The sequence below is a fragment of the Xiphophorus hellerii genome, chromosome 6 (assembly GCF_003331165.1).
Source record: "Xiphophorus hellerii strain 12219 chromosome 6, Xiphophorus_hellerii-4.1, whole genome shotgun sequence".
Taxonomy (NCBI): Eukaryota; Metazoa; Chordata; class Actinopteri; order Cyprinodontiformes; family Poeciliidae; genus Xiphophorus; species Xiphophorus hellerii.
In genome coordinates, this window is record NC_045677.1 from 12,926,048 (window position 1) to 12,940,621 (window position 14,574).

The window sequence follows — 14,574 nt, forward strand, 5'->3', positions numbered from 1 at the left end:
ACAGATAAACAAGATTATTAGGTGGAAAACATGTGCCTAGAATTGCTCTGGTGCAGAGGAAAATGCTCTAAATGGCGAGAACAAAGATGGCTGCAATTATTCAGAGAGGGCAATTCGCCATGTCAGATTTAAAGTATTGGTTATTGTTGGTACACTACCCTGTTTTCAGGTGTGCTTGCATAGGTCACCAAAGTAACTTCTAGCAGAATTACCTCCACTCTCTCTGCAACAAGGGTCTTTGGAAAAGCAATTTTCTCCATGAAAACGTGCTTTGGTGTAGGATTTCTCACCCTATTGGTGTTACTTATAGTATTTGAAATGCTTGTTGCAAATACAATGCTGTACAAAAAGCAACATAAAGACACACACCTTACTATTAAGAGAAAATGATTATTAGGTATGATTGAGGCTTTCTTTGTTGGGTCACAGTCGGAGGTTGAACTGTGAGATTGAAAAGTGTCCTTAAAGTGTTTTTGTGTGACTTTTTAGCCACACATCTCTCACTGTCAGAGCCCCACACACACAAATATAACCTACAAACAAATACACCCATTATCAAACAGCCTACTTCAGTACAGCAATAACATATTTATTCTTTTATGTGTGTGTTTTGTAAATTACATGTAAAAGTTAATACATTTTTAATACATATTCAAGGGTAACTTGGTATCACATTTTAATATGTTTTTTTTATCACCCCAAGACATCAAAATATTAGCAGAATTATTCAAAAAGTAGGTCAGGTTGCTTTCACTTGGAGCCTAAATTTTAAATATTCAGGAGGTGAGAGAATTTTCCTCGGTGCAAACAGAGCAGCTGCATAGTGTAAGAATAAAATACTAACAACACATTTACCTCTTGGCTTTAGACACAAACATTTTTTCACTGCACTGTAAATCCTTTCTGCTCCAAGTAGCAACTCTTTTCTTCTTATGATCAGCTGTCACACGTCTTATTGAAGAGCAGCTGTGCAAGACTTGGAAAAAATGCTACATGCTAACTATGAACAGACACAATAAATATTTAACAAATAGTTAGAACTTTTAGTATGCAAATGATGCTATTGATGTGCTAATTTATGCATAAAGTGCAGTGCTAAATAAAGTGTTAGTTAACGTGCAAATCTGCTCATAAAGTCTTACCAAAATAAAAAAGGTGCCAATAATAAGAGATCTCTTTTTTCCATCATAAGTGGTGCAACCATGAAAATCCTGATTCAGGATTGTGATTTTGCACTGAAATGCACTTTAGTTATGCAGCAGGACGATCCAAAACACACCAGCAGGTCCAGCTTTAGTAGCATGACTTATTTATAGGTTAATATTAAGTTTTCCCATTGGACCACATTGGTTTAGAAAATTAGATTACAATTTCTTACTCTTTTACTCAAGAGCTGATGTTCCTTTTGTTCAGTGAAGCACCAAAGTCATACGGGGTGCACATGCTTCTTCTTTCTCCATACTTTGTCAAATTCAATTCTTTTTTCAAACATTAAATGTCTGAAACCTCTCTCTGCCTGTTTTATGAAACTGCAGGAAACAAAGCGATTCTAGCCACAGAGCATTTACATCTCTGCGTGATCCGCTGACTGATGTGCTCCGCTCAAAGCGCCATAACTCACACAGTCTCCCTACAATAAACCCAATGAAGAAACATTGGGTCTTGAATCATGCATCATTCAGGCCTCCAACATCAGAGTTTCCCGAGTTAAATAGAGAAATGAAAAATTCCCCAGATGGAGCAGCCTCCGGTGGCACCAAGTGTATGTATTTACAAACTGATTTGCATGTTCACTTACTCTTACAGGTTTTAGCAGGAGAGACATGTTGCTTTACTGATGTCAAATTGCGTTAATCATTTAGGACTCCAGGACTTTTACATTTTGAGATTTAGTTACGTGTAATGAATCCATAAGTATGAAGATGAGCTTTCAAGATTATTCAGTGTAATGGAAATATTTCCAGATGGAGAAAGTTTAAAATATTTGGGATAATAAAGGGACCTCCAGCTGGTCAAAGCGAACTAAGTAGCACTCTATGCAGTATTTCACATGCAAAACCTTTCACATCTCATGGTTGTGAGATTCCACATATTTCAGTGTATTCACTTGTGATTTTGTTCAACAGACCGACAAAAAGTAGAAGTAGAAGGATAAAATACAAGGCTTTAGAAGTTGTTGGGGTTTTTTTTACAAATAAAGATTTTTAAAAAGTTCAACATTTTTGTGCTTTTTACCTTACTTGGCTCATTGAATAGAATCATATATTGATAGAAAATTCTCTAGAAAAGCCTTTTTTATAATTGATGGGAAGTGTCATTTTGAAGTTTTTTTCTTTGGTGATGGCTTCCAGATCTTTAAGGGTTTAGATTGAAGTCAGGACTTATTTCATAAAATGAAAAGGTCTCTTTACCTGATATGTTATACATAAATTGTTATCATCTCATTGCTGTTCAATGCATGATCTGAAAATGGAAAGAGTTGTTCAACTGTGTTGGAGCTCATTCATTTTTGTCTCTGTGCTCCACCAGGTCCGTAAACCAGCTTCATGACCCGACCAGAACCCCTGACTGTAAATTAGCTCGAGAAATAATGAGATTTGGTTACATATAAAAGCAGGTTTTCATGCCAAAAAATGATCAAATGTTACAAGCCATACATGTCATACAAATGGAACAGATACCGAGCTACATTCACCGTCCAGCGCTGGGGCCACACTTAGCAAACCTTATGGATGAAACCAAGTGAGGCAAAGACTGTAGCGCATGTTTAGCTTTTTATTCTTTTCTGCATGCTTATGTAGAAAAGTCACACATAAACTGACTGTCGACAGTTTATGTATGACTGCCGGCAGACACACATAAACATAGTAATGTAAGCTGCAGTGTGTGCGTGTAAGCAGTTAAAAGAGGCTAAAAGAGATAGAAGAAAAGACAGAACCTACAACAATAAATAAACGAGGCAAGTCTGTCCTTGGAGAGCAAGAATCAGCAAGATGAGCTTGATTAGAAGTTGAGCTTAAATCGCTGGTAAATATCACATTGTGGTCAATAAGTTTTAAGTGTTTTTTTGGGTTGGGGTGATAATGTTTTTATGAGTAGCTAACTGTAGCACTCCAGAATCCTGCTGGCTTCTCTCTACGTTTTCCCATCGGCTGCAGCTTTACAGGAGATGTGGGTCGAGGGGCTCCTGCTGCCTGTGTCGCGATGACCACGGGGGCCACTTGGTGTCCTGCTTTAACAAAGTGACAGCCATAATGCAGGCCTGCCAGCCCCGTCTGTTAGCTCCTTTTACATCTTTGTCACTCTGCTCGCTCGCTCGTACAATGAGCCTAGAACGCGTCCCATTCAGACAACATGACAAAAATGTGTCAGATGGACATTCACATTGAAGTCCACTGAAGCATTTTAGAAACTTCTGGCTCTTTTTTTCCTCTGAGACACAACTGTGCCCGAGAGTCTGAAAGGGGGACATTTAGAAGAAGGCGTTCACAACATCTGATGTCTCGTCCTGAACAAAGGATGAGTCTGGTTTAGTATGCTGCTGGTGTGATTGCATCTCCAGTAGACTGTATGTTGTAAATGCCCACTGGCAAATCTCTGAATGGTTGCTGTCTATGGGCATACAGTGTTGTACTTTGGTGCGTTATCCATCGAGCTAAACCTTTAGTAATGTCACTGTGGAGAGCTGCTGGTGGGTCCCTGCCAGTCCTCGCCCCCTCCAATACAATACTCTCCGGGTAAACTCCTTGGTGTCGCGACCCTCTCCAGGCTTTTAGAAATCACTTGTCAGCCACTCAACATGATCTACCAATGGTTCAGGTCTTCTACATGCACAGAGTCCAACGGTTCGCCCCCAATCTGTCACAGCCCATCATGAGGTCCCCAGAACCAGGATGCCCGCAGAGTGGCGCCTTACCCACATTCAGAGGGCTGAAATGGCTGCCCACTAATAACACCTGCACAACAAATTGTTGCTTAATGAAAGTGTAGTTTGGCAGAGAAACACTCTCCTTTGACTCACACACTTCGGCTTTAGTTTTGAAGGTCTGACTAAACTTTCACATGGTCAGGAAAGAGAGCCACCATTATTCTTGTCGTTCCTGAGCTGAGCTGCTGTTGCATAATCGTCATTCAAAGCATGAGGGATGCTGTTGGCATGTGTTGCTGTTACCTTGGTGAATGCAAAGAGGCCCGTCTTGGATGAATTATTTAGTTTATGTAAGTGAAACTGAGACCGTCTAATCTAGATGCCTAATTTTGGCTCTGACTAATGTGTGATTCTTCTTGCAACCTGTGCAGTTAGATGAAGGCACAAATGAAGGTCAATTAAGAATTTAAATTTGTTTGTTTCCTAATTTCACCTTAAAACAAACACCAGAACTGCGTTTTCTTCAGATCTCGTGCTCCCGACTTCATCTCCATTTCATGCCAGCCGTGTCTCAGGCATCTCTTCATTGAACTGTAAAGCTTCAGGCACCAAGCCAAATCCTCTGGCAAAGTCAGCAACTCATTTTTGATGTGTGGCAGGATTTTCCTAGTGTTGTGCAGAAGAGATGCAGCAGCCTCGTTTTTTACGGCAGCAGGCCCTTCCTATAGATACCTAGTAATTAGAAAAGTAAACAAATTCTTAAACATGGCAGACAATTAAACAGCAATGTGCTTCAGATACTAAAGTTTACATTTGTAATTTTAATTTTATTGTTCTTTGAAGAACACCTCTTTTGTTCACAGTTTCTCAAGACCTTGGTGCTGTGTGCTGTCTGAAACATCCTGAGTGCTAGAGCTTCTTGTTTGTGATTTGTCTGTAAATAGTCGTGATGGAATCCCACAAAACAGGCGAAATGTTTTCGAAACAAGATCATAGTTTTATTGGTAGACATTAAACAATATTTTCACGACAAATATAGTTGCCAAATGATGAGTCAATTAGCCTGACCCTCAATGAAGATGTAATTTGATTTGTCAAATCATGAACTGAGAGTGAACAACCACAGGTTATTAGTCAGTTTTAGTAGCCCGATTACTGTCAGACTTAATTACAACTTGCCTGGCTAAGGGAAGTAGACTAAAAGGTCTTAAAATGCAACGCACCATGCCCCAACAGATGAGAAAGAGACTCATTAACATCTATCAGTCTGACAAGGGATTCAGAACCAGTTCAGAGGCTTTGGGTCACCAGAACCACAATAAGACAAGGTCTGTAAGACTAACATGTTTATCTGAAATGCTTTCATTTCATGCTTACATTAAAAATTAGGATTTACACGTACAGTTTGAGTTTCAGATTCACAGACATCAGACTGATTCAGCACAAAATTTGGCCTGATAACATGAATATTGTTGGGTGGTATGTACGTTTACATCCCGATGTCATATTCTGTTAATGAATAAACATCTAATGCAGTGCAGCGTCTAACTTATTTCCACAGCGATTTTGAGTAGATTGGCTTTGCAAAATGATAAAAGATGTATGTTTGTATTAATGTTTTATATAAGTATTAAATAGTTTTATGAGGATAGAAATGAGCATATTAGTCATTTTAGTTATGTAACATGACTAATAATTGACTCTTTTTTTTTAGCAAAGTTAAATGTCATTACATACTGAAATGTTCTTTTCCTGCTTTTGAATGAAAATATAACTATTTCTGGGCAGGACTGAGACCCAAATGTTTCTGGATCCTAACAAATTATGACATCACAATTTGTTTAGAGCTTACATTGGTCTTGAAATGAGAACAAATTTTACTGTTGTGCATAAATATAAATATTTTCTTGCGAGTTACAACAGTACATGCAGTTTGTCTTTGGGTGCAACACCTCTGATTCAGTTTTCCTTCCCATCCATCTTGTTTTTCTTCTCTCTCTCAGCAGGTCCAGGATGGTGTTAAGTCGGACTGCAGCTGGGCATCAGATCTTTTTTGCTCTCATGCTGCTGCTCTCTTCAGGCTCTGGTGAGTCCTCAGTCTTTTCCCCTCCATATTTTAGTTTCCTCCTTGCCAGGGTTGGATGTAAAAGTTATGTCTGCACACAGCTGTTCATGGTGATACCGACAAAAAAAAGTGGAAGAACTGGATCGGAATACAAAACAAGTGCTTTACACGACAAAATAAACACATTTTGCATTAATATGAATGCTGCGAGAGCTGACATGCAGAGGATGTTGGCGAACAAGCTCGCAGGAATAAAGCTGGAGCACCTCCAGAGCCATTTAGCCAAACATCTGCTCCGTCACAATTATCTTTGAAAATTTCTGATTATGAAACAAAAGGCAGAAAATCTCAGAGCTGCAGGTTGCAGCTGGATTATTACAGGTTTGTTGTACCTCATGCAGCCCGCTGGCTGAGAGCAGCGCAGATAAGTTCTTGGCTTTAATTACTTTCTCTGAAATTGGCATGCATTGTGCTCTTCAGCCTGGGATTGTTATTGAACTGCACCTGCATCAATGATTTGCTAAATTTAATCATTACCTCAACAGATAGTGGTTCTTCTCCACATTCAATCATGTTCTGTTTGTTTCTGTTGAAGGACAAAAGTGGACAGACCAGACAATTGTTTTATGCAGCGAATTAAAGCAGGATTTCCCACCAGGACTTATGTTAACATTTGCAGGAGGAACTGATTACGGCCAAAAGAAAGCACATGGAAGTGACATTTGACAAACGAAAGCAGAATTTAAATGAAAAATGGATTTAATTCAATGCATTATTTTCATGACAAATTCTAACTCATCTGAAGTTTGTTGGTCTCAAAAAGCTGGTATTGACAAAAGAAAGAGTAACCAATATTTTTTAAAAAACATATGGAGGAGCATGTTGTTGAATAGGTTAATTGAGAGCAGGTGAATAACAGGAGTAAGTGTAAAAAGAGCCAGTACCTCTTAGATATAAGGCTCTTGAGATTCAGTAATATGACCTGATTCGGCAAGTTAGGGAGCGGTTTTACAATAATATTCAAAATACAACCTAAAAAAATGATATTGAAGAAAATGTTTGTATAGAATCAAAAGAAATTACTTCATCCTCATCTTTTCACTTGAGAGACACAACTGGGTTACAGTACAGGCTCCTGCTAGGATTACAAATAAGCTTACAAATACATAACTAATATCTGCTACAGCTTACTATTCATTTAAAAGCAAAGCCTACGTAGTTCATCATGTTTGGCTTTTCCTAGCTGATCCAGATTTATTTTTTATTATAAGGACTAAGACACAGAAAAGAGAAAAATGTGCTGCAGGTTGATTAAGGTCGTCATTTGGTATCCAACAGAAAATATAGAAATTACAAGATTGTCCTTGATTTCTATTGGTCTCTCTCTAATTGTTATCACAAAGTGAAGTTATGCTTGTTGTGCTACCTGTCTTGGTTTCTGCATTGTTTTTCCCCTGCATCACTCCTGCTTGTTACTGTGCCTGGGCTCTGTATTTTTCTTTTGAGATTGTTATGATTACATGTGATTTAAAGGGAGGCAGCAGGGCGTCGTCTGCTGACAGAGCGCCTCCCTGGGGGGTCAGCTTGTGAAAGCCCCAATCTATATGCAGATGAAAACAACTCTGTGGGATTCAGTTTCTCTGTCTGTGATTTTCTGCAAGACTGTTTTTAAAGTCATGTTAGCTTTTTAATAAACATTGCTCTTTATGCTGCTAAAGTAGTTGGTTTAAGTTGGCACTCATGACACAATAAAAGATAAGATGTTAACTTTTTGAAAAACTTGAAGAATAATGAAATATCTTCTGCAAGACTTTTTCTGTAGATTGTAGTTCTAGGACGGGATGGAGATGACATGGTTGGACCAGGGAGGGGAAAAAAGGAGCCAAATTTCATAGAATTACTCCAAAAAAGCTTAAAATTGTCCAAAAACAAAAATTGGCAGACGCCCATTATTATAGCAACCTTACTCAGCAGTTTAAAGTGTGCATACATAAAAGTCTTTCACGCAGACATCTGGGGTACGTGTGACTGAATGACTTTAAAATCTATTTAGTGATGAGGATGCCGGTGTCCGCCTGGAGTCATTATCTGACAAGTTAATCTATGTCCCACATTGGCTCAAAACTAAAAATAAGCCCTTTGATCTACGCTAGTTTGTTTCGTACAGAGAGTATGGACCCTCTGCTGTTGAGAAACGATTGCTTCATGGAGATGTGGGCAGTGTTGAGGTTTTAAATTTTACCCAATTGCTAACATTTGGATAATTATTACATACGTAACACGCCAGTTTGATGCTAAGAAGCTGTTAATCTTAATTCAATATTTGGAAGACCAACACAGACTGAACTTCCTCCGCAGCCATTGCTAAAATCCTTCTTCTTGAAATGTATTGGCAGTTGGCAAAAAACGTTAGGTCATTGCTAAAACAGGAGAGAAAATCATCATTCACAATTTTTCCTTCTATTCACTGATTGGTCGGGTAAAAAATCTAAGATTTATTTCACTAAATGGCATGAAATCAATTATTATTAATTTTGACTAATAGTCTGTTTCTGTGCCTAAAAATAAAACTACCAAAAAAAAACTACGAGAGTCAAATACTTACATTTTACTTCATTTCATATGGTATATTTATACACAGATACCCTCCATAAAAGTAATAATTACTTTTTGTTTACTTCTTTAGGTGCAGCCTCTTCCATAGTTAACATGCGTAGGATTACGTATCCCACAGTCCAGCAAATGCTTGCAGGCAAAGCTGTCCTCCCATGTGTCTTCACCCTCAGGACCAGCTCCTCCCACCAGCCTCCACACCTGCTGTGGACTCACACCAGGCCACCGGCGGGAGGGCATGGCGCTCCACTGGAGCAGACAGTACTTTCAGCTAAAGGTAATAAATGCTTTCTTTAAAATCATAAATTTTTATTAGTGGCTTATGAGATGTTACTGTCTTAGAGGTAGCAGACAACATTCTTGGTGTCTTTACCAACAATGTAAAGACACCAAGATAGTGGTGCCTGAAGATAATGGCTCATCAAAAACTTAGTTCAAAACTAAGAGGGCATTTATCTCTTTAAAATAACTATAATTGATTAAGCATTAAAGATTGTTATGAACCTTTTAACAGTCAAAAAAAAATAGTTTTCACTTAGCCAATGCAATATTTCACCAACCCTCAGTCATCTGTTGTAGATATTATCTCCTTATATGAACACAACAGAACCACACTTCAAAAATCCTCCACGAAATAAACTGTTTTATATTTACACCAGATAATGTGCACAGATCAAAGGTTTCAGTACACCCACTGTTTTCTTTGACACCATCTTTTGGTGTTTTTTGTTGTTCTACAGATTTAAGTCAGTTTCACAGCTTTCAGGAGCTGCACTGGCAGATGTTTTTTGGTAAAAACCTTCTGAATATTCACAAGGGGGAGACTTAGTTTACAGCTTGACAGCTGGGAGCAAATAACATCTAAAGAGATTCAGTTTTACCTTAGGTTTAGATTCGAGGAAACCTACAGCTTAAGAGCTCATCCCAGCTTTCATCGTTCAGTAAGAATCTGCTCATCAGTTTGGAGACAAACTCAGAAACACGTCGCCACATATAAATAGTCAATTCTCTGCTCAATAAAGCAAACTGGGCTCATGGTTTACAAAAATATTTCTATCCTTTTTCACAATTTATCATGCCACAACCCCTAATGTCAATCTATTTTATTGTTCTTCTGTAAGATAATTCAAAACAAAGTAGTGTGTAACCACTACTTAATTTAATTAGCAATAAATTCAGTAGGAAAGTTACTTTTGTTCTAGGGTCACACAGGAGGATGATAAGCATACAAGTTTTAACAACTCAAGTTTATTTTTCTTTCCCCACAAAAAAAATAATAATCCAGGTAACACTAATTACCTTGATAAAATTAAGGTATAAAACTTAAATTGTCCACCCTTATATAAAAATATCAAATCAATATATAGAAAATTGAGGGTAGTTCTTTTAAACAGTAGCTTTAAAGCTTATTTCAACAAAAGAAATTACATATTCCAGTTAGTCCTTCAATATAACAGTTCAGTCAGTCAGTTCAGTCAATGTGCACATAAGTTGTCCATTATGAAAATGTTCATGAACAAATAGTTTGTGGAGTAAAAAAAAAAAAAAAAAAGTTTTGGGGCCCCCTTTTTGTTCAATAAGCTTATCTGTTGTCCACGCAAAATCTCCAGAACCAGCAGCACCAGGCCCTCCGTCTTTCCAGGCTTCAGTCCGAGTCACAAAGATGGCGGCGGAACCCTCCTGGTTCTGGAACCACTGGCTCGTTCAGATATCGGTCGTCCAAAAAAAAAACCCAACCTGCATGCAGAGCGTTAACCGATCAGGCAGGTTCACGGAAATCATAGAAATCTTTCAATGACTTCTCAGTGAAAATCAAATTAGCGTTTAAAATAAACCAAAAACGCTCAGTAACAAAGAAATTACTTAATAAACATCACTTCATCATAAACAGTCTCATTTCACAGAGCTATGCTGCTTACAGAGCGACACTTTATACTCCGGTTGGAGTATTAAGTATTAAGTGTCCATACTTGTTGCTCTGAGCAACGTTAGCTCCAGCTAGGTAGCCATTCTGCGTAAGTGAGCAGCTGAAAATAAAACAACAGACTCACCGGAGAACTCTCAGAACAGAATGTACATTATCCAGTTCAAAATAAACAGGTTTCTTTCATATCACAGCAGCACTTATGCGTAGTAACTTCTCTACTTCTGCTGAAATGTGCTTAGTCTGCCATTTCTTTTTTCTTCTTCCCTCTTCTTTACTCTTCTTCTCGTACCAACACAGGAGAAATGTGGGTCTAGTGCCCCCTACAGGACATTCTAAGAACTAACAAACAAACACATCAAACATACAGACAGATCAGCATAGTTTATGGGGGTTACAAGTGCATAATTGTGAATGAAGGTAAAATGAGTAATTGTTTTTCTAAAGATGTGTGCACTCTGATGGACTGGTGACCAGTGCCTCAACTCTCACTCAATGATCGCTGGGTATACGCAAAAAAACAGGTGTATTTGTTTTCACTTCTCTTTGAGTCAATGCTTTTTAGTACCTGCATTTTGTGCATGTGTCTATTGCACACAATTCCTCAATCATATTGTAGTGTATTCAGATTAAATAATCAAAATGTATTGTTTTTATTAGTAATATTAGTTTTATTATTTATACAGCATTTTTCAGTTGGGCCAAAAAGTTAATTTTGTTCACATCTGAGCAGATCACTTTCATCCACATGTTTGCTGTGTCTCAATCATGACTTTAACCAAGGCATTGTAGTTGTAAATAGAACAATTAACAGTTGAGCTGTTGATAGATTTGTTAAAAAAAGCCAAGTCAAAACGATGTAATATAATTCTTCCAAGTCATAATTATGTACTCCATTGTGTTGATCTAACACATATAATCACATCATTAGAAGTTCATGGGGTATTCATTATTTTTGCAAGACACAGAAGACGAGACTCTCATTTTATGTCCGACACTTTTAAAGTTGTGCTGCTTCTAAAACCTACAGAATACCAGTAAGCATTTGTAACGAAGAAACCTCTCTCCCTGTGTGTGCGCCAAAGGTGACGTAGTCAAGGTGAATAAGGCTTTCAGTGGCCGTGTCGCGCTGCCAGGATACTCTGCCAATCCGCTGAATGCTACCATGGAGATCTCCAGTCTCCGTACCAACGACTCAGGCACTTACCACTGTCAGGTTGTGGTGGACGGTGACTATGAGAGGGACGCTGTGCCCCTACTGGTTTCCGGTAAGCGTAGCAGCCACTCTGTGGGTTTAGGCTCCACAAAGGAAGCTGAGGAGAAATGCAACAGACACAGCAGGCCACTTTAACCTAATTCATTTATTCTGAATGTGTTAATACAGAGCAGATAATTTGTGATTTTATATCATTAATACAGCCTACTCAAGTGCCTAAGTTAATGTAACTTAGTGCTCTCCGTGCCTGTGCTGCTTCGGTTATCTTGTTCTGCTCTTGAATAATGAATAATTTAATGAAAGTATTTTCGCGGAATGCATGTATCGTTGCGTATTTTCCCCCTCAAACGCAGATTATGCTGGATTGATCTGTTTGCAGTCACACTGAAGTGCTCGCAGATGCATTCCACGTGTTTATTGATTTAAAACCTGAGCTGGTGAATCTGTCAAAAGAGGAGAAGTGAGTCGGTTTACCACCTGTGTCTGTCTCCGTGTGTAGGCGTGGTGTTTCACTACCAGGCTCCAAACGCCCGCTATGCCCTCTCCTTCACCGAGGCCCAGCGAGCCTGCCAGGAAAACTCGGCTCAGATGGCGTCGCCGGCCCAGCTGTGGGCGGCGCACCGTGACGGCTTGGCCAGCTGTTCGGCTGGATGGTTGGCTGATCAGACTGTCCGGTGAGGACACGACCGCCGCCTGATGTCCACCAGTTACACTCTAGTCGTAATGCCTGTGAACAGTAAACAAATGATTACTTTTATTACTGATGCATCTGTTAATTAAATAGATGATTTTTTTTTTTTGGTTTTACAACCACGGCTGAATATTAAATTAAAGCAGAATATTATAATTAAGGGAGATTTTGAGAGACTGGGTTGACAATGCAATTAATATGCATGCAAATCAGAAAGCTAATATTACTTACACGTTTCGCTGTGCTCCTCCTGAATATGTGCTAAACCAGGGCTGAATCAATAATTTACTCTTGGCTCTCGGTCATTTCAGTCCTTTGCAGATTTTTTATCCCAATTTCATATCCACGTGTTGCTGTTTTTACCCTAAGTGGTTTCCATCTCCAGCTGTCAAGGGCTTGAATCTAGCGTGTTTTAGATGAGTTACTGCTGCAACTCAGCTGATTCGGGCAGCTAAATTACCTCTTCAGCATGTCAACATGCTCTAGAGAGGCCTGGTAAATGTGCCAATCCAGGTGTGTTTTAGAAGGGGAACATGTGAAACGTTTTTTGTTATATGCATAAATATCTCAATCAGTTTATTTTAAAAAACCCACCAAAAACAAACTCCTTATACATTTTTTGATTCTTTTTTTATGTTGAACAACAAACTAAGCATGCAATATCTTTATGGAAATAAACAAACTATATCTTTTTTGTAGAAAAAGGGAGTCCCTTAAATGACTAGATTGGATTCAGAACCCTTTTTAGTCTCCAAATAAAGCAAAAAGTATGTTGTGGTTAATATGTATTTGTTACCTGGTTTGATGATGCAAAGCTAGAGTATAAAGCTTACAGTTTCATATAATTCAGTGCACAACTACATTTTTGAATAAATGCTAATTTGTTGCTTCTTTAAGAGTTTGTGGACAATAAAACTTAGAAGCCAAACACCTTAAATGTTCTTCAGTCTGACTACAAAATCAGATATTGTACAGCAGGGTTGAAATGCTTTGACTTCAGCTGGAAAGTATAATTTATTTGTGATTGTGGAAGTTATTTAGAGGTGATAACTCTGGTGGAAAACTTTTAATGAACAAGCCAGTGGATATTTTCTCACTTGCTCCTGATTGGTATGAAACCTTTTCCTTTGCAGTGCAGCTATCTTGTCTCTAAATAGGGCTTGTGAGGCTCCTGCTTTTCACCACAGCGTGATAGCTAGTGAGTTTGTTTTTCACTGTGTAAAAACCTGGATATGTGGCATGAGAAAGTGTGAATTAGGGGGGAATCTCAGTCTCAGTGCGAGCAACTAGCATTCCCTGCTTAAAACAGGCTTATTTGTAAATCTGGTTCACAGATTTTATTTCACGTTTAATAGAACCAGATCATCTCTTTCCCAAATTCCTTAAAATAACCTCTACTTCTCTCTTATTCCTTTATATGGCATCTTTATTTCTCTCCTCCGGTTCAATTATTTTTCTGTCTTTCTGTTTTGACCCTCCATCTACATTGCTGTCATGTAATCTTTAGCCATTTCTTCTCTCGTTATCATTCCAGAATATAAACAAATCCTGTGCCCTTTAAATGTGAATACTGATAAGAAATTATTAAATGACATTTAAAATCGCAATTTGAAGAAGCAAAGAACCTTTAGCATGTAGGCTGAGAAAAGATGTGTGCAGTAAAATGTTCATGAGTCATTTAAGCTGTTATTTTCCTATTATTAGCTCTAAATAACGAGGTTAACACCCATTCATGACTCCTACATGTTCATGTCCACAGATATTCGGTCCAGCTGCCTGAGCTGGGTTGCTATGGACACAAGGAGTACTCTGCCGGAGTGAGGAATTACGGGAAGAGAGACCCGAAAGAGATGTTTGATGTGTACTGTTTTGCAGAAGAACTCGATGGTACACACACCCGCACGCACGCACACACCCTCACACTCACACACATGAAACACATCAAAACCTGTCACAGCCTTTGGCTTTTATACAGTTGCTTGCATTACATTCTGTTGCAACATCAGAGCGCCACAGTGGGGATAAAGTATTTTATAAAACCTTTTTTCTTTTCACCTTCACAAAATTCTGAAAAAGACATTAATAAGGTTGTTTCTGGTTTTCTTTTGGTACAGAGTTATTTCCACCAGTGTCAGAGATCTGCTTTGTTGTGAAAAGTCAATTGGAAAAGAGCAAACATCAGTCCAAAGCATAAGTT

The 14,574-nt window shown here is 38.5% G+C and overlaps 1 protein-coding gene across 3 annotated transcripts in view; it reads left to right on the forward strand.

The window, feature by feature from the left end:
• LOC116721676 (neurocan core protein-like) overlaps positions 1–14,574 on the forward strand; it is a 49,401-nt gene that overhangs the window by 9,719 nt on the left and 25,108 nt on the right. For 2 of the 3 annotated variants that reach the window (XM_032565545.1, XM_032565544.1), the window contains 5 exons: positions 5,872–5,954; positions 8,620–8,823; positions 11,556–11,738; positions 12,186–12,360; positions 14,137–14,264. In XM_032565545.1, coding sequence (XP_032421436.1) covers positions 5,882–5,954; positions 8,620–8,823; positions 11,556–11,738; positions 12,186–12,360; positions 14,137–14,264 — 763 coding nt within the window. In that variant the 5' untranslated portion in view covers positions 5,872–5,881. The remainder of the gene's footprint in view (positions 1–5,871; positions 5,955–8,619; positions 8,824–11,555; positions 11,739–12,185; positions 12,361–14,136; positions 14,265–14,574) is intronic. The other variant, XM_032565546.1, reaches the window with a different exon arrangement.